Here is a 20,896-nt window from a genome sequence, read left to right as displayed (position 1 = left end):
ATTATAGTACTTATTCCATTAGATATATTGAGGCTATTCTCACACGCAGTGGAAACCAGGCTAAGGGAGCACAGCCCAGTTTCCATTGTGCGTGAGAACCGCTAGGAGCCATCCAGCTCCCAGTGGCAGCAATCCCTCTTGGGTAGCCCACTGCTTGACCTGTGTTTGCGATGCGAGAGCACCCGAAAAGCGGGTTAAAGGATCATGTGTTGCTGTGCCATGGTTCCATGCCACAGTGACTCATGAGTAGTCCCCCAACAGGGAGGCTACAACAAGCCTCCCCACATCAGGAGGCTCCCCAGAATGCCCCCCACACACAGGTCATTCTGGGGCTTCCAGGGGCTGGGAGGCCCCCGGACCCCACCGCCCCAGCCAGCTTCATGATGGAGCCAGTAATTGTCTGGGTGGCCGATCTGGTCTCCCAGGGAGGGCTCCCTGCTTGTCTGCTGGGAGCGTGGGTCAAGCCCACTCTCCCTGCAAAACCCCTTTAGGCTCTTCACACTGCTCATGTGGAGAGCCTTATCATGTATGCTGCTTTTAGGACTTTATTACTTTCCAGTGAGAAAGCTCAGTCTGGTATTAGGTTTCTGTTCTCTCTTCCTCCTCTTTGTGATTTCAGAGGAATTTACTCTAGGGTAAATGCACTTAGAATTACAGCCTTGATTCAGTGGCAGAGCCTTGACTTTGTGTGCATAAAGTCCCAGGTTGAGTCTTTAGCACCTCCATTTCAAAGAATAGCAGGACTTTTGCCTCAGACCTTGAAGAGCTGATGCCCATCAGATAATAGACAGCACTGGAGGGCTGAATCCGATCCGGCACAGGGGTGGGATTCATGTTAAAAGCAACCCCCCCTTTTCAGCCCAAACTATATGCTTATGGGTCTCCCACGCAGGACCATTCAGGTCTGCATCAGTGGACCATTGATCTGATTCAAAGTAAGGCAGTTTCCATATGTTTAATTTTGAAATGTGATCCAATCTAATCCATGTTACCCCTGCCAAGGCAAGTGGGCCCACTGAACAGTTCAGCAAGCAATAGATACTAGTACTGCATCCACACCTATGCCCTTAGTTATTCTGTGATTATTATATTGAATAAAATGACATGACCAATCTAAGTTGACAATTGGTTGGTATAGGTTCTTTTATTTTTAAAAAGTTGGGTGTTTTCTTTTTCTTTTTTTTGCTTTTGGGTAATATATTTTTATTAATGCTTATCTCCACTGACTGTGAGGGATTAAGGCTGCCTGACCACCACGTAAAGAAGATTATGAAGCCTAGGCTTCTAAATTGCAGTTTGAGGAAGAAGGGGAAAATGTCTTTCACGCTTTTATTGGAGCCTTCTTTCTTTATCAAGAGAGATCGAGCTACTAATTCACCAGGGAGACTGGTATAGAAGAAGGCTAAGTTGCTGTGTTTTTGATTGTATTAAAAAGAGATAAGTGGAGGATTTTTTATTTAACAGTGGAACTAACGCTTATCTTCATGGACCAGTAAAGACCAAGCCATTGACCACCAGTCAAGCGTAGAAAAATAGCAGGTTGACCCTTTTATGAAAACTATTCTATAAGCCTCTTTTTCTGCAGTCATTCGTCTTTTCATGTTGCTATGTTAGATGAGGCAGGAGGAGAGTCATATCAGAAGGTAAATGGATAATTCTTCAAAAATGCCCAAAGGCTTATTTTGAAAAGAAATGCTTTAATGTGTAGAACTAAATATTTCTTAAATGTGAAGCCTGAATAAAATCTTGGGATGTTATGGGGAAATTACCACCAAAAAAACAGCAAAAAGCAACTCATAAAATATGGTGGAGATGATATGCATGATTCTGCAGGAAGGGTGAAATACATAATTCAGACACTGTAGAAATACCTATTTTGGGGAGCATAACTGTGGTTATGTTTACAGAGGATATAGTAAGAGTCCATAGCTTTGTGGCACTATGATTATGAAAGTAGATTTATTCTGTGGAAATTGCATCACTTGAAATTAAAAATATATAGAAGAAATTGAGATGTTTCTGAAAAGCTTTGTGTGGCACAGGGTGGGATTCATGTTAAAAGCAACCCCCCCCTGCTTTCAGCCCAAACTATATGCTTATTGGTCTCCCAGGCAGGACCTTTCAGGTCTGCATTAGCATTACCAGAGACCAAACAGGCAAAGACAGTTGACAATGGAAGATGAGAGAAGGTTCAGCACCAGGGACCTTCTCCCCATGCTTGATAAAGATTAACAAAAGAGCTGAACAGTTCTGAGAATCAGATGACTTGGGAGGAGCCTAGACCAACCACACAAAAATATTTTGCATGTACTAAGAAACTTTCCCCACAAAGAATTTATTCAATGAAGCAACTTTCCGCTCCAAGTATAAAAACCTATTGGGGCATAAAACCCCCAATGATGAGGACCTCATTGCAAGATGAGCCTCACTCCCATAGTGAACTCTGCCCTTAGGCAATTCAGTTTCTCTGAATCCTGAGCTTAGTGTCCAAACTTCATCGATACATAGAGATAAGGATTCACATTCCAGATGATGGAAAGATGGAAGGTGCTCAGCCCAACCACTGTTTTTAGGATATAACATCCCCCCCCCCAAAAAAACACCCCACCCTAGTTCTTTGTTCAGCATTCAGCATCTGTGGTATACCTCAGGTCAGCATGCATGATTCCACCTTGTTCAGCATCCTGCATTTGGCTCATCATCGCTTTCAACATTTGTGCACTTAGCCTTGTCTGCTAACCCCCATTTGGATTTAGCTTTCTGTTCTCAGAAACTGAGGTTGCCCTAATTCTCATTACTTTGACCATGCACCCCACTGAAAGCCCAGATGGAATGCACATTCTGTAAATGAGTCCTAGAGATTCCCAAGCCTGAGCATCTATGAATTGAAATCACTAACTTTTGGGGCCCTCAGTTCCTCTCAAGCCAAAAACCTAGCTGCCCAGGGTTCCCCTTGCCCAGCAGATCTCCCATCTCTTTGTTCTTTGCCTCATGCACAGATGACACAAAACTTCAAGACAGGTACATATAGCCCCTTCCTTCATTTGCCCCCTTTAGAACACGGTTTTCTTTCCCTTTCTTCTATTTCCTTTTTCTATCTTTTAACTGTAGTGAAATCAGGGGCTGAGTCTTCTCACATCCATCTTCCTACAAGATCTAGCCTGCCCCCATGCTTTCATATTGTGTGCAGCCTGTTTAAGCCACCTGATTCACCTGAAACACAGCTGTGGTGCATTAATATATTTTCCTTATCCCTCCTTCTCTAACTCACCTATTCCTCTGGTTTGTTGTTTTCTGTGTCAGTTAACCCTCCATGTGTCTCAAGAATCATCCCCACTTAGCGTTGCCACATTCAGCAACTAGTCTAACACTAAAAAGACTCACTAAGAGCCACGTATTTTCAGATTCTATAGTTACTCAGTTCATTTCAATGAGTACTTGAATGCATTGCTTCTCTGTGTTCTATATGCAAACAGGTTTAGTCTATCAAAATGCCCCACGTTCTCAATTTGGTTTGCTAGCAATACAGTTAGGTACCTATTCTATTGATTCCCCAAATGAGAATGTATATTTTGATTGTCATTCAACAAGTGTTTAGTAATTTGCATTAGAATCTTGTTGCTTCCCCTTTGAATTGTCCTCACATCAGTACCCAGGTTAGCCCTTGCTGCAAATCTCCCGCATCATACACGTGTCAGCAGACTTCCTTAAGTAATAAAAAATTATGAATGAAAACTCAGTTTTCCCAAACTGTATTGGTGAGGATGGTTGCTAGTTGCCATCACCCTAGGACATGTTGTCTGAGAAAATTTACCCCATACCAACAAATTATCCCAAATAAGGCTAAATTTAGCCCTATTCAGACAAAAACCACACATTCACTGAACATGTGGAGGGGAAGAGCAGGATCACATATCCTCCACTTAGAGCTCTCTCCGCACGATTGAAAACTCTGAAAAAAGCAGGATTCCTGGTCATATGAAGAGAGTCCTACACATATACAATTGTATGTCCTTTGGCGATATCTGACTTTTTGCTGGAGCCATTGAAGTTGGGCATAGAAACAACATATGCAATTCTACTTTCTCCTCCATGTATTCAGTGAACATAAGCAGGGGGCTAGAGTCTCTAACTGACTCACAACATAAATCTGAATATCTGTGGAAGTGAGAATCCCACCTTTTAATAGAGACAGACCATCAGGATTGAGAAAAGGGAGATAATTATTACCACCCCCCTTATAATGTGGGACAAGTCCTTAGAGAAGGTGAGTGGCAAGTTTTGTGAAAATCTAATTAGGGATTTTCACAACCATTACATTTCCATTTCTCATTTTTATGAAGGTTGGTTTGAATTAAGCACTCAGGCCTAGGAGTTTGCATGAATCATTTTTAGCAATTTGATGCGCTACCAATTGGATCACAAATAAATTAATTGATTCATTGGACCCGCTGACCACAGCTGGCCAGCTTGATGAATCAAATCAAAAATCCATGAAAAATTCATGAATTGTGCCCATGGGGAATTTAAATGTTCCCCAAGGACAGGCCCTTGGGAAACCAAAGTGGGTTGGGTGATAGGGCATGACCCTATCTACCTACCTACCTACCTACCTACCAACCAACCACCTAATCAACCCACAAAGCATTTGGGCAATTGGGCAATTTTTAATGAATTTTAGAATTTTATTTGGGTCAGTAGATCAATAGAATGTGACATTTTTAAGAATGTGAGCCCTTTGGGGACAGGGAGCCATCTTACTTATTTATTATTTCTCTGTGTAAACCGCCCTGAGCCATTTTTGGAAGAGCGGTATAGAAATTGAATTAATAATAATAACAATAATAATAGCCCACAGAATCAAGGAAGGCAGGCAGGTAGTGCCTGCCTGAGTCTGGATAATATCATGGCCTCAGATTCATGCGGGGCCCCATTTGATAGCCTGACACATGGGTCAGGGGCACCAGTCCATATCTCATCATCAGCCACGGCGGTGGTGTGTGTGTGTGTGTGTGTGTGTCTGCATTGAATGGGGTAATTTAAGGAATATGTGAATTGATTCAGATTTGAATTGATTTGACCCAAATCTGGTTGATTTGGGTGATCTGAGCTTGAAACTAATCTGCCCAGAAAGTCCTTGCCAAATTTAAGCTTGAATTGAATCATGCCAGGTTCGATTTGAATTGATATGAAATTCAGATTCCTCCTATTAATTTCCCCAGATTCTCAGCTTTCATTTTTTAAAAAGAGCTAAGCTCTGGCTCTTGTAGAAGTGGAGTTATGGAGCAAAATGTGTGGTCACTATTTTTCAAGTGTTTGGATTCTTTGGTGTATAATAATTTTGCCTCAATGAATCCCTATGAGGATTCATTACACACCTTCATTTCTTCTATTGATTTAAACTGTCTTTGGACAGTGCCAACTGTCAACTACCATGTGGCAACTACACCCCCCCACACACACACACTTGCAAGGCATTGGGGGTACTACTCAGTTTATGTTCTAGGATTTTTTTCAAGTGTTTAGACTCTTTGATGTCTAATAACCTTTCCTTATAATGAATCCCTATTAGGATTCATTACACACCAAAGAGTCTAAAATATAAACTGAGTACCCCAGTGGCTTGCGGGTTGGATGGCACGTGGGATGCCACTAATTCCCCACCCCCACTCTCAAAGCAGTGGGTTCAGAATGAACAGAAGAAATGAAAGTGTATGATGAAGACACCAAAGAATCTAAACACTTCAAAAATTCATAAACAATAAACGGAGTACCCCTGTGTGTGTGTGTGTGTGTGTGTGTGTGTGTGTGTGTGTGTGTGTACGCGCGCATGTGCATGTATGTGGGGAGTGTAGTTGACTCATGGCAGTTGACAGTTGGCACTGTCCAATGACAGTCAAAATGAACAGAAGAAATGAAGGCATATAATGAATTTTCACAGGGATTCATTATGAGAAAAGGTTACTAGGCATCAAAGAATCTAAACACTTCAATATCCCTAAACAATAAAATGAATACACCACTGCCTTGCAGGTGTGTGTGTGTGTGGGTGTAATTGGCACATGGCAGTTGATAGCTGGTACTGTCCAATGACAGTCAAAATGAACAGAAGAAATGAAAGTGTGCAATGAATACTCATAGGTATTCATTATGAGGAAAAGTTATTATACGCCAAAGGATCCAAATACTTGAAAAATAGTGACTGAACATTTTGCTCCATAACTCCACTTCTACAAGGTCTAGAGTTTAGCTAAAAAAACAACAACACACTACTACTAAAGTTGGGGGTCCATGTTAGGGCTAGGGCAACTTCAACTCCCTGTTATTTCCTATGGCAGAAATATACAAAATCAGTAAAAATTAAAGAAATCATTAAAAATCAAACAAGTGCCCCACTGCCTTCATATTTGGGTTGTAGGTGGCACCCATGAGGACCTACTCACCACCAAATTTGGTGACCCTAGGACCTTAAGAAGTGGGCTAAATAAATCTGGATCAAATCAAATCCAACTTGAATCAAATCTGATCAGATTCGAGTTTGAATCGAATATGGCTGATTCAATTCAATCTCGAATCAAATCACAAAAAATCGATTTGTACACATCTCTAGTGATTTGAGTTCCTCATTCTTCTCTGTGGGCGAAACAAGTAGAGTGAACACATTTTGCAACCCTGCTTTGAAAAACAGAAGCATACACAGTCCCAACACAGAATAACACATTTTGCCAAACACACAGTCCAAAGATGGCCAAAAGGAATCATTGAACCAGAATCCACTGCCAGTCACAGTGTGCCTGTGCTGCAGTAATATCACAGTTGCGCTCTGTCATAGAAATATGACTCCTTCCAACAGCTGCCACAGCAACACCTTTAGCATCCAGAAGTAAGCTCAACTAGAATGTTTTCAGATACATTCTGACTGAGCTTGCAATGGAGAATGCAGATTGCAGAGCTCAACAGACCAGAGGTGTGAGTAAAGCACAAGTTACTCTCAAGGCCAGACATAGGCCTTGGATCACCATGGTGCTGGACCTGGGAGTGGCAGTGATAGCAGTGCTGCTGCTAGGGGTGGAATGCATAATAGCAATTGGTGCTCCAGCACCCTTCTCCTGGTTGCACCCCTGCCTCCTCTCCTATGCTCGCCTAACAGTCAGTCATACTTTATTTACAGTCTTTGACCAAAAAAGAAATGAAAATCTTTACATAGTTAAAAAGAAAAATATAAATGGAAAATCAATTACACATATATGGATAACAGCTTTGGAATAATTACACATAGAGAAAAATAAAATAATGGCATTGGAAAGGCATTGGATTATGTAAGTGAATATACATAATTTAAAGTTAACACTAAGGAACCCAAAACTGTATTCTATTCTTTTTAAGTTCTTAATCTGGTGACCACATAACAAAATTTAGCGACAACATATGAAATAGTTGCATCTTTATCTGCTAAAAAAATATGCTACAACAAGATCCTCAGGTTGCCCCCTCATATCTTTTATCAGTGGACTGATTAACTGAAACTTCAAGTTTTGATATACTGAACACTTTAAAAGTATGTGGGCCATGGTTTCAATCGCCTTTCCACAGGGGCATTTCCGTTCTTCATACAAAAGTTTCAAATATTTTCTATAAAGCATTGCAGATGGGAAAGCGTTGAACCTGGCCCTGGAGAAGGCCCATCTGAATTTACTCAAGGTGATTGTAAATAAATACGTTGCTGGGGCAAGATCCATCTTAGCATATACTTGTTTATAAAAAGGTGGTAAACAAGCCTTCTCTTCCTGAATGTCTATGTCAACCAATCTCTGTCGTACTAAACTGCGGGCTGTATTCTCACTGCTCTTTAGTAATAGAGTGGGTGATAGGCTGCATTGGCAAAGTTTATCTATCGTTTTGCAAGACCAAGATGCCTGAGGCTCAGCTGCAAGAAACTTTGGAATTAGCCCTAATGGATGCAGTTGAAGTTTAATCCAATAAAATATCCTTAGGAGCCAAGCCCTGGATTCCAATTTAAGTATGCCCGCCTCCATATGTATCACTGAATTGGAAACGCAGTTGGGTACACCAAATATAGTTCTTAAAAAACGGTTTGAATTTTTTCCAAATCTTTAAAGCTGGTGTACAGTCCCAATTGTGTCCCATAAAGGAGTTGGGGAATCACTCTAGCCTTATAAAGTTTAATGGCTGTGGGAATGTAATTCCCTCCCTGGGACCAAAAGAATTTCAGAATGGCTACAATACTGCGTTTGGCTGTATCTACTACCGATCTAGTATGGGCCGTTTTGTAGCCGTTGAATTGAAACATGATCCCAAGGTATTTGATTTGATTTACTTGGTCTAGCAAATCAAATACCTTCAACCTCTACAACCAGAAGGTCCCTCCACCTGGGCAGCTGGGCAGGGGTGACCATTTTGCCCTTCATCCTTGGGTCACACAGGCAGGACAAAACATGCACTGCTGATGAACCCAAGGATGTCATGAGCTGACTCACAACTCCAGTCCTCAGTTGACCTGCCAAGGTGAGTCCTTCTTCAGCATTAGTATGGTCTGGAGCTCACCTATCATCTTCTTGCAGAAAAGAGCTTGGCTCAGCGTTGCTGTCTCGGCACGCATGCTATTTGTAGCAACATAGAATGGCTCAAGTGCCAAAACAACTTTGGAAAGCAGCACCCAGTCCTGGTTGGACAGGTCGCATACTTCCAAGCCACATCTCCTTGCCAGGGTGTGGATGTCTGTCTCTTACTCCTGTAGAAACTGGAGAAAGAGAAAGATGGAGTTCCATTGGGTTGGAGCATCCTGAGGGATCAGGTGTTCAGGAAGGCCCAGCTCAAGCTGCCTCTCCCTGAGCACACAGCTACCCTTCTCACTCCAGTGGAAGTAAGCTGCAATCTTGTGGCACTTCTCCACAACAGCAGCCATGGCAGCAGCAGGATGGCACCCAGTGCCTGCAGTGAGGATGTCTTACCTGGCCACAGCTCCAGAAGGGCCAAGTGCATCCTGCATGACCAGCCTCAGAGTATGTGCCGTACAACAGATGGACACAAACTGATGCTGCTTGGCTGCCTTTGTAATGTTGGCATCATTGTTGGTGACTGTGTACCCTTGGCGAAGGTTTGGCTGCCCGGTCAGCCATTCCTCCACCTGGTGATTCATGTTGGCGGACAGCTCAGCTGCCATGTGCTCAGTGTCAACCACATGCAGCAGATCCCACCTGTTCTTTACTGCATGAGAGGGGCTGACCACGCCACCAGCACCAGCGCGCGCACGTCTCTGTGACGTGCGTGCGCAAAGGACTGCTGGGCATTTTTTCAAGCAACGTCGGGGAAGGGGCGGCAGGGAGGTTTCCTGCCGCCCCAATTACACATAGGATTACGGCGCCAGAGCGGGAAAGTGGCAGGAAGGGGAAAGTAAACCCTCCCACCGCTCTTAAAGGTACCCCCCCACCCGAACTGGACCGCCCAGGTCCGGACCGGTCTGGACCGGTCCGGAGGCTATTTCAATGGCCTCCGGACCGGTCCGGGCCCATCCCTAATCTGTCATGTTGGTTCAAGATGACACCACTCAAAGTAATGGCAACAACACCCTTTATAACCCATATTACTGACAGTGGGATGCAAACCAAATTCATAGCATGTGGGAGGAGGTTCTAGGGAACCCCAATGGAGGGGTGGGTGTTTTTTGTGGTTTTTTTTTTTTTTTGCTGATCTGCCATGTTATTTCAAGATGGCAACACTCAAAGTGTAGATAACAGCCCTTTATCATACCTGTGCTGTCATACTAGGAAAGAGAGGTGGGGGGAACAGTATGGTGATATAATGGAGCTTCATTTAAAACTTAGTTACATAATGTCAACAAATCATACTAAATCTTTCCAAAATAACATATGTGTTTCAGGAAAACATGCAAGATAGTGTTTTCCTCTTTGAAATACAGACCAGTGATGCCAAGTTGGCCAAACCTTAGAAATCATGGCAAATATAAGTCAGGTTAATTACAAGAGGGAACAGGATGTGAAGAGCAGCAATTTATTAGGGGCTGGATAGTAGCATTAAAGAGGCATCTTTCAAAATGGTGATTCTCTTAAATTTAGCAGGGGGGAAGCAACTGGCCCTAACCATTCCCAGCACAGCATCCTTCCAGTGGCTGTTATTGGTGCCTACCTTGTGTTTCTTTTTAGACTATGAGCCCTTTGGAACAATCATTATTCTTTTTCTATGTAAACTGCTTTAAGAACGTTTTCATTGAAAAGTTATATACAAATAATAGTAGTTAATAGTAGTAGTAAGTAGTGACTCTGGGCCACAGGGAGGGACAATGAGCAATGGAATGAAAGGCAAGAAAATGCCCACATATCTTTTCACTGGCAGCTTTTCTCAGAAACTGTCTCTCTCTCTTTTTTTTAGTTTTCTCTGTCTCAGAAAAATGGGGGGCGGGGCATTAAAACTTTTTAGAAAATACAAGTCAAGATTTGTACACATCTGAGAAACTGTCAGGTTCTCTGCTATACATCTAGATGTTGGCTCATGTGTGATTGTGCCCACTCAACCCATTCAATCAACTGACAGCCACACAAGATTGTATAATAAACTGAGCATACTCTTCAGCTTACATTTAAGTACTTGAAACATGAACTTGGTTAAGGACAATGTATTGATGATTTCAAGATATATTCTGATCTGGGGTGAGTGATTTTTTTTTTTTTTTTTAAGAAGAGGGATTTGAAAACATGAATAAGACCTGACATTCTTCACTTCCTAATCTAGGTCATGGGAAGTGTGACTGTGGAAAGTGCAAATGTGAGGAAGGTTGGTATGGTGATGCCTGCCAGTACCCAGTGACCTGCAACCTAACACGGAAAAAAAGTAATGCACTGTGCAAGAACTCTCAAGATAACATCTGTTCAAATGCAGGTGAGATGCTTATTTTGAAGTACTGATCAACTCATTAAAAAACAGACCATCAGGACATCTACTATATAAGATTAGACTGGAAGACTTAGTGCAAAGCGGGGTTTACAGAATGTTTTCAAAGTAAAGTAAAGTGTGCTGTTAAGTCAGTGTCAGCTCCTGGCGATCACGGAGCCCTGTGGTTTTTCTTTGGTAGAATAAAGGAGGGGTTTACCATTGCCTCCTCCTGCGCAGTAAGAGATGATGCCTTTCAGCATCTTCCTATATTGCTGCTGCCCGATATAGGTGTTTCCCATAGTCTGGGAAACATACCAGCAGGGATCCGAACCAGCAATGGCTTGCTAGTCAAGTCATTTCCTTACCTCGCCATTAGGTGGCTCAAGGCCTGAGATGTAATCCAGGACCAAAATAAGTATCATGAAAAACCAGTGATATATCCATGAGGAATGTGTACAGTAGGTTTGATAAAACTCAAGGTTTTGGCAAAATGGACAGAAAAGTTGCAATTATTTTTGTGTATGCTGATAGTTCTTTGTTAAACCAAACTATTTTTATTTTTATTTTACAGATTTAGCACTGTTCTTAGTCTGGTTATCAGATTAAGAGGAGTAGTTTTTGAATTAAGGATGAAATGTCTGGGAATGAAGACACAAAAGCCCAAATGGATCTATGTCTTCCTTGAGACCTCTAGGCCCTAAGTTCAGATGATGTAATCAGGGGAATGATGGAATGCAGAAGCTTCTGTACTTAGTACTCCTTTTCACATAGATTGGAGTCTCCATGCCATCTCCAGTCTTGTATAATTTGGTTTGGTAGCAAAGCATGCCCAATGCATGCTAGAAAGGGTACGACAGAGGCAACTATATTCCTGAATACTCTCTGGGAATCATATAAATGAAATAATGTTCATTTAACATCATATAAATGAAATAACTTATAAGTTAACATCTTGCAGACATGATTATAAGAGATTAGAGTAGATGGACCTTGACATCCCTTCTCACACTCTGATCTATATAGTTTCATATAGTGCACATTTCTGATTTTTACAGGAACCTGTCTCTGTGGCAGATGTAAATGTGACAATTTAGAAGGGAATGGATTGATCCATGGTAAATACTGCGAGTGTGATGACAGAGAATGCATAGATGATGAAACAGGAGAGATTTGTACAGGTAAGTTTATTTATAAGTGTGAATCATCACAGAAGAAACTAGTAAACAAATAATCATACATTGGCATATAACAAGATGTTGCATGAAAGACAAGGTACCCTATCCAGCAAACATTAGTTATGATTAAACTTTATTGAAACCAATGGAACAGGCAGTTGTGACTAACTCACATCCCATTGCTTTCAATGGGACTTCACTGCAACTAACAAGCTGAATTGGGGCCAGAGTGGTGAATTCTTCAATTCAGATTTAGTATCTTCTGTTCGAAAAAGGAGTGAGTTACTTTGGTTTTTCTTTTTCTGTTTAGAGTTTCTACCACATAAGAAAACTTTATAATAATAGTGAAAAACAAAAGGGAAAATTCTAGAAAGCTGTAGGCTTGTAAGATAATTTGTGTTAGCAAGACATTGGATTAACAATAACAGATAATAAAAGAAGTGTGGTGTGACTCTAGGGCAATAGGGAGCTGAAGCAATTTTGGATTACTACAGAGAAAATAAGTGTCTTGGTGTGTTCCAGTCTGTATCATAGTACAAGCACTCATTCCCTTCCTGTGGCCATTATTTTGAAGGACTCCATAGGTGCAATAGACTCAGCAGAAAGCAGCAGAAGTTTAGTCCATTCCTCTGTCGGCTGTAGTGACCCTATTACAATAAATGGGATTCTTATATCAGGTGTATGCATGAGTCTTTTGCAGGTAATGGCAGAGTGCTTTGAATTTACAGGAAACAGTTAAAATTGATAAGTTCTGGGTTTCCTAAGGATAGGTAGGGTTTGGGGGATCCAGCAGTTTCCTATGGATTCCTGCTGGTAGCCACAGAATGTCAATTACTATAAGTTAGCAGGTTCCAATTCTGGAATACTATCTCTGAACTTTTCAATTTTTCAGCCTTCAATTTCCCTTGCTTCAGTGCTGTAACAAACATTGACCACCAGCCAGTCCCTGCAATAAATAATTCTGTCTGTCTGTCTGTCTATGCAATGAAAACAAAAAATGCCATTAGATTATGTAATTTATTTGTAGATTCAAAGCTAGATTGAACAAAGCTGGGCCCTACAGCTTGTTCCAACCATGGCCTTCTCTTGTTGCTACCTCAGTTCTCTTCATATGCAAGGCTATATATAAATAAAATGCCCTGTCTTTCTATACGATGTAAACCTAGCACTAAGACCAGATATATACAAGCTTCCCCTGAGAAAATTAATCCTAACAAAATTCTTTCAACTTGATACCACATTCTTAAGGCTATTTTGCCTGAACTAGGCTCTACAAATTTACCAGAAGTTTGCTTTGAATGAAATGTGGCAATTCAGAGGTGCACAATCCACCCATCCTCAGAAATCTTTGCTGTTTTTATAAGAATTATTTTATCAGAATTCCTACAGGTATCTTCAATTAAGTAGGACCCTTCAAAGTTACCCTGAATATTGTTTTTGATAGCATTTGATAGCAACAAGTCCAGTTGTTGCCTGTCCCAGACTCCAGCAACTTCTGAACTACTGTTACATGAAGGAATTTTCATAAACATTCTTACTGGTACAGGGAAGGATTAGAGGTAGAAAGTTGACAATCAAAGCAGGTTTTGTGCAAGCAAAAGAAAGGCTATTTTGGTTAGCAAAACATTATACTGTATATGTCTTGGAGAAATATGATATCTGCATACTGTTGGCAGGAAAATGATAATGGAAGTAGAGTGTGCTGGAGGGATTGGTAAGTAAAGAACTGGGAAACTCATTGAATGACCACGTGAAACTAAGGGCCCATTCAGATGTACCTTTTAAATGCAAGTTCAATGAACTCACAGTTTTCCTCCAAGTCCCTTGGTGCGCTCCCACATGATCACGATCTGCAGTCTAGGGGTGGAACTGGGGGTGTGGGCTTCCTCCAGCTCACAAAGGAAAGTTGTGGCAGCCAATTGAGTTGAAGAGCGGGAGGAGCTTCCCATCCTTAACTCTGGTTTGGGCTGTTTGCACAAACCGGATGACACTCTCCAGCCTCCAGACCCTCGGTTTGGTAGGTATACCTTACTTCAAACCAAGGTTTCATCCAGAGGTTGGGGGAGGAATCAGAACTGCGTCTGGGTCCTGCAGCTGCAGTTCCAATAATTCGCACATCACGCTGGGCCAACCTGAGGTGGTTTTACCTCAGGTTCTGTTTGACGTCTGAATGTGGCCTAAGGGAGAAGATTCCAGAAGGACTGGGTGACAGAAGGAGGACAGAATAGGCAGGGGTGTGTATGTGTGTTGCAATTGCACTGAACTCTCCAAAATATCTGGAATTGAAAATGCAAATTGAACTTGCTAAAGTATTTGAGATGGTCTTGTGGGACAGAAGATCCAGATGCCTTTGGGAGCTCAATGCAGTTGCAATGCACCTTAAATGGCCAACAGATTTTGAAAGAAATATTTTGGGGATGAAAAATATCTTGATTTGTCTAGTGATTTCTAAAATCTGGTTTTTTTTTAATTGTTCTTTGCTTGTTATGGTATCTGACACTTGGATTAAAAGTAGCGTAAATGTTTTAAGTTTCATTTCCCCCCTTTACATTTTCCCGTTTACATCACCAGTCCATTTTCCTCCTTTACATCACCGGATGCATGATGGTGATACATGATGGTCATGGTTGGAAAAGAGAACACCGATGAACTTCTTTGATAATAAACAAACTTCGGGAATTTAAAGAGCTTGGTCCTTCTTTGTAATTAGCTTTGTGAGAACTGCTCACTCCTTTACAGGAGTATAGCTATAATGAACAAGATGAAGGACAAATGACCCTGGGCCCATGAAGGTGGGGGGGAGGGAGGCTAGCTGAGAAACAGCCCATTCTTCACTCCCCCTTCCTGACTCCCAGGCAAGTTGCTGGCTCCTGATCAGAGTGTGGGGAGCGTGTGATATTATTTGCCTAGAAGTAAGAGAAAGGTCATACTGAGAATGTTTCATTTTCCACTATGTCTGTATAGTTGTTCTGCGGCAAATACATGTATTGGGGGAAGAGAAGACAGGGCCCATCTTCTTGTCCCAGGGCTCACTTCAACCTTGCTGCTTCTTTATAGTCTATTGGGTTTGCCTTCATCATAATAAAAAATAATAATTCTGATCAAATATGTTAGCATCTTATTATAGTCAGCTATTTATATTCTGTGATTCTATGGCATGATGCTGTAAAATGTCCATATGGCATATTAAACTTCTTTCAGTATGAATCAGTGATGCCAATTAGAAGCTGGCATTTATTGCAGGTTTCAAGAGAATATTAGGTGGTTTTCCTAATGACTTCCTTGTACATAAGTTCATTCATCACAAATAAAGCAAGCCTTCAGAAGGCTAGCAAATAATGAAATCTTTCTGATTTTGCCAGTCTTTGCCTTTATTGAGGCTTCTGCAGAGGTTATTGTGGAACCAAGAACAAAATTACTCCAATATTAGTAATTCCCATACAGGGTATATCCATCTTATACATCCATACATAAAGTCTCTTTTGAAAAGCAAGTGAATAATGTATATTTTTGTGAGGAAAGTCCTTCTTCACTGTCAAAATTTTGTTTTGGGTTAAGGCCATGGAAAGTGTTACTGTGGAAACTGTTACTGTGAGGCTGGTTGGCATGGCGATAAATGTGAACTCCAGTGTGATATCACCCCATGGGAGATCAAGAGGAGGTGCACATCTCCAGATGGCAAAATCTGCAGCAACAGAGGTGTGTCAGTTCACATATTTTTCTTTTTACGCACACACTTACTTCATGTTTAATTAATCTTTGGAAATGTTGGATCAGGTCTAATTGTGGGTCTCACCTTTAAAGTTCCATTATTGGATGTCAACAGTGTATTTATGCATATATAACTGTTCAGACATTAGAAGTACAGGATGTAACATTGCCATGGTGCAAACTCATGTTACCTATTGTAAGAAAGGAATGGTTTACATTGAATATCTAAATAGTATAATCTGTAGGGAGAAGCATCTATGGTATGAGTGGAGTACACTGTGACATTATGACAGTTTATTATTATCCTCCAAGGATTACAAGATGAATCAATCATTCATGATCACAATAGCATGAAGGCAATGTACATGCACTCAGTTCTGCATGAGAGTGCAGTGTTCCCCATCATTTAAGCAGTGCTTATTGGAGATGTATTCAGATGGACACCTTTTGCTAGTCATTTCAAGGTCTGGGTGGAAAGCAGACTTCAGAATAAGTTAATTGCATTGAAATTGAATACATACTAGGTATGTGTGAATCATTTCAGGGTTGAATCGATTCAACTTGAATCTGGTTGATTTGAGAGATTAGACCTCAAAACGAATCTGCTCAGTCACCCCTGGCCAAATTCAAGCTAAAGTCAAATCTCCCCAGATTTGATTTGAATCAGTTCGAGTTTCGAGTTTCAAGTTTCTCTTATCCATTCCCCCTTCATTCCCAGCTTTCATTAAAAAAAAAAAAAAAAAAAAAAAAGCTAAGCTCTAGCCCTTGTAGAAGTGGAGTTATGGAACAAAATGTGGGGTCACTATTTTTGAACTGTTTAGATTCTTTGGTGTGTGATGACTTTTCCTCATAATGAATCCCTATGAGGATTCATTACACACCAAATAGTCTAAACAAAAATTTCTAAAAAATGAACTGAGTACCCCAATGCCTTGCAGGTTAGGGGGTGGGATTAGTGGCACCCCATGGGGTACTCAGTTTATATTTTAGAATTTTTTGAGGTGTTTAGACTCGCTTGTGTGTAATGGCTTTTACTCATAATGGATCCCTATGTGGATTAATTACACATCAAAGAGGCTAAACACACACACACACCCTAAAAAACAAAACAAAACACCGAGTACCCCATTGGCTTGCAGATGGAGAGGGTAGTTGGCATATGGGGTGCCACTAATCCCTCCCCCTTAACACAGTGAGGTACTAAGTTCATTTTTTAAGGAATTTTTGAAGTGTTTAGACTCTTTGGTGTGTAATGAATCCTCATAGGGATTCATTTTGAGAAAAAGTCATTACTACTACAACTACAACAGCAGCAGCAGCTGCTATTTATATATACCACTTTTCAATAAAAGTTTCCAAAATGGTGTACATAGAGAAATAATAAATAAATAAAATGGATCCCTGTCCCCTAAGGGCTTACAATCTAAAAAGAAACATAAGATAGACACCAGCAAAAGTTACAGGAGGTACTGTGCTGCGGCTGGATAGGTCCAGTTACTCTCTCCCTGCTAAATAAAGAGAATCACCATGTTAAAAAGGTGCCTCTTTGCCCAGTTAGCAGGGGTAACACCAAAGAGTCTAAACACTTCAAAAATAGTGATTGCACATTTTGCTCCATAACGCCATTTCTACAAGGGCTAGAACTTAGCTTTTTTTTAAAAATGAAAGCTGGGGATCTGTATTAGGGTTATGGTTAGGGCTGCTTTGAATCCGCATTATTCCCTATGGTGGAAATATACAAAATCACTAAAAATGAAAAATTTAATATTTTTTTTCATAAAAAATAAACTGTGCCCCACCACCTTGCAATTTGGGTAATAGGTGGCACCCTAGGGGCTGTACCCACCACCCCAATTTGGTGCCCTCTGGACCTTTAATAGTGGTTCAAAAGGTTTTAATCTGAAACGAATCTAATCCAATTTGAATTGAATCTGATCAGATTTGAGTTTGCAGATTTGAGTTTGAATCGAATCATGAAAATCAATTTGTGCACATCCCTTATACAGACAAACTAGAGGTGTTGATGGTGGGCAAGCAGGGATATTAGGGGGCTTCCTCTTTCCCAGAGGGGGGTTACATCATCATGGAAAGTACTCCTGGATCCAGCTCTGCTCCTAGTCTCAGACAATGGTAGCAAGGAACACCTTTAGGATCTATGATTTATAAATTAGCTGCAACTTTTCCTTTCTGACCAGGATCCACAGGGGCATAGCTTAGCTCAGGCCAGGCCTGCTCAACTTTGGTCCCCCAGCTGTTTTAAGACTACAACTCCCATAATCCCTAGCCACAGTGGCCAGTAGTCAGGGATTGTGAGAGTTTTAGGCCAGCATCTGCAGGAGGGCTGAACCTGAGCAGGCCTGGCTTAGGTCCATGCTTTGGAAGGAATATTCTCCTCGGAGAGACTTATAAGACTGCTTCTCTATGGGCTTTGTGGTGTCAGGTGAAATACTTTTTATTTGCTTTCATTTCCTGACTGCTAGACCTTTTGGAGTTTTGACTGTCAGTTCAGTAACTTAATACTGCTTATAAATACATTTTTGTATTGCTTGAAGTGGATAGAAGATCTGAAGGGGATTTTAATGTATTGATCCATTGGCTGTTGCTCATCATCTTGAGTGTCATATTTTTGGCAGAGAGTAATCTATACATACTATGAATTAATGGTAGCATTCATTAATTAACTAGCTAATATTTTACTGCCATGGTGAGCAAGATTCAAAACACTGGTTTGCTGGTGTCATCGTGGCACACATTCAGAAGACATGCCATGATGGCTGGCCAAAATCTCTTGCTGGGGGAATAAGGGCTGTCTGAATGCACTCCCTCTGTGTGTGGTGTTCTCTGCCAGTAATTTAAAGTTCCAATTTGATACTTGTAATTCAGTTTGATACTGTTTAGGGCGAACAATGTTTAATAACTGGGTTTGTATTCAGGAGTTGTAAGGCCTGCTTTCACTAAGCAAATATTTAAAATATCAACTGTTATTTCTCTGGCAATGATCCAGGGCCATTATGGTGAAGCAAAAGTGCAAATCTCAGAGAGATATCTTTTCAGTACATCTCTACTGACAAAGCTCTGCCAAATTAGGAACATCTAATTATCCTGAGAGCATTTAGAAGACTCTCTCATCTTAATTACAGAGCAATTGAGAACCTGGCTGAAATATAGACATAGTAGATGCTCGTTTCATTTTAGTTTAACAGTGTTTTTTTAAGCTTCTGTAGTCCTGGAAACAATGAACAAATAAGTTTTTTCTGTGAATTAGATGTTTTATTCAATTGAAAGTTTAATACTACAGCTACTACTAATTAGGCTTGTGCCCGAAACGTTTTGGAGGCCATTGTAAAGGCCTCCGAAACGTTTCGGCGCTGGGGCAGGATTCGGTGCTTCGGCACCGGCGGGGGTACTACTTTAAGGGCGGGGGAGAGTGTACTCACCCCCCCGCCGCGTTTCCCCCGCCGGCACTCTCCAAATTTCAAGCCCCTCGGGGCGGCAGCGTTCCTCCCTGCCGCCCCGTTCCCCCCGTCGTCCGGGAGTGGCTGGAAGTCGCAAGCACGCGTGCGCCCGTTGTGCGTGCCCGCCCACCTGCCGTGCGCGTGCATGCATAACAGGCGCTCGTGACTTCTGGCCACTTCCGGCCAACGGGTGGAATGGGGAGGCAGGGAGGAATGCTGCTGCCCCGAGGGGCTTGAAATTTTTGAAAATTTGAAAATTTTTGAAATCTCATTAGCTATCATAGAATCCACACTCAGAATACCTCTGCAACAACAGAACCATGTACCGCATGGGTTAGAAACCCATGGGGGTGGTTGGCACCCTATGTGCACTACACTACCACTCACTCTGGGCCACCCCAGCACCACCCAAGTGCACTTATAGGGCTGCTGACACCTCAGTGCTTCTCTATGGGGAAAAACCTTAAAGACGCGTAAACTTTAACAATTCCCCAAAAATCAGCCCTCTGCCCAATCACTCTGAAATTGGGGTGGTAGCCTTCACCCATTAGGCACTACCACCCCACCCCACTCTTTTTGCCCAGATCCCACTGTATGTCCCCGAACTGCCCCAAAGACACTAAAACTTCTAAAATTCCCCAAAAATCAGCCCTTTGCCCAATTCCCCTGAAATTTGGGTGGTAGCCTCCAACCATTGGGCACTACCACCCCACCCCACTATTTTGCCCCTGGGACCCATTTTTCCTTCCTGAATCGATTCGGATTTGGATTTAATCCGAATCCAAACCGAATCAGGGGTGATCCGGGTGGCCCAGATTCGGGCACAGAACAGATCGGGGGTGATTTGGTTCGGGTCCCGAACCAAATCACCGAAAACCCGAATTGCACACCCCTATTGCGCCCCCTGTCCAAGCATCTGACACCCATCTTTGAGATAATTTTACCGTAATATCAGCTGAAAAATACAAGTCAGGCTTGTTAATCTTTTAATATTTCAAAAACTATTTTAGCAGTGGACTTAGCCAGACCAAACAGTGCTGGAAAACTACAAATTTCAGTATGCTGGGGCTCATACCCAAATACTGTTTGGAGGTGTACTTGGAAAACTAAACAGAAGTGCCTGTCTAATTCTCTACTATGTATTGTAGCATCACCATTACATAAGTTTTAAAAATAAATGGAGAATTTGACTTTTCCCAGATACTCTGTAAATAATTAAAGGATATGCAGAGTAAACTGTGTCACTGCTTGGAATATATTCTAGTCTTTCAGAAAGACAGTTAAAATGAGAGAAAGAGAGCAAGAAACTCCCAGTGGGACTTAATATTAAGGATTTCATACTGATTCAAAGACAAATTCACCATTAATAGCCATATTAGCAAGACATCACATTTAACTCACTTATCACAAGAAGCAAAGTAAGAGCAAATGAATACAATCCTAGCTCATAAGCATCAGCTCAGTATTCACAAGCCCTGATTCTCTGTACATAGTGCCAATCTGAATATGTGTACAGTGACTTATATTATATATTATTATTATTTTTACCTGTAGCCCCTTTGGGAGGCTTCCTGAAGGCTGGGGGGTTTGCAAAGGTTCCTCCCCCCCCCCACTGGCCTCTAGGGCCTCGCAGGGACCATTTGA

General features: G+C 41.6%; 1 protein-coding gene across 3 annotated transcripts in view; it reads left to right on the top strand.

Moving 5' to 3' along the window:
• ITGBL1 (integrin subunit beta like 1) overlaps positions 1-20,896 on the top strand; it is a 287,462-nt gene that overhangs the window by 108,464 nt on the left and 158,102 nt on the right. For all 3 annotated transcript variants that reach the window (XR_008319981.1, XR_008319980.1, XM_053311444.1), the window contains exons 3-5: positions 10,771-10,917; positions 11,967-12,089; positions 15,645-15,785. Coding sequence is in view for 1 of the 3 variants with exons in the window: in XM_053311444.1 (XP_053167419.1) it covers positions 10,771-10,917; positions 11,967-12,089; positions 15,645-15,785 (411 nt within the window). In the remaining 2 variants the exon portion in view is untranslated. The remainder of the gene's footprint in view (positions 1-10,770; positions 10,918-11,966; positions 12,090-15,644; positions 15,786-20,896) is intronic.

This window comes from Hemicordylus capensis, chromosome 3 (genome assembly GCF_027244095.1).
Source record: "Hemicordylus capensis ecotype Gifberg chromosome 3, rHemCap1.1.pri, whole genome shotgun sequence".
Lineage (NCBI taxonomy): Eukaryota > Metazoa > Chordata > Lepidosauria > Squamata > Cordylidae > Hemicordylus > Hemicordylus capensis.
This window is presented reverse-complemented; position numbering and strand designations above follow the sequence as displayed.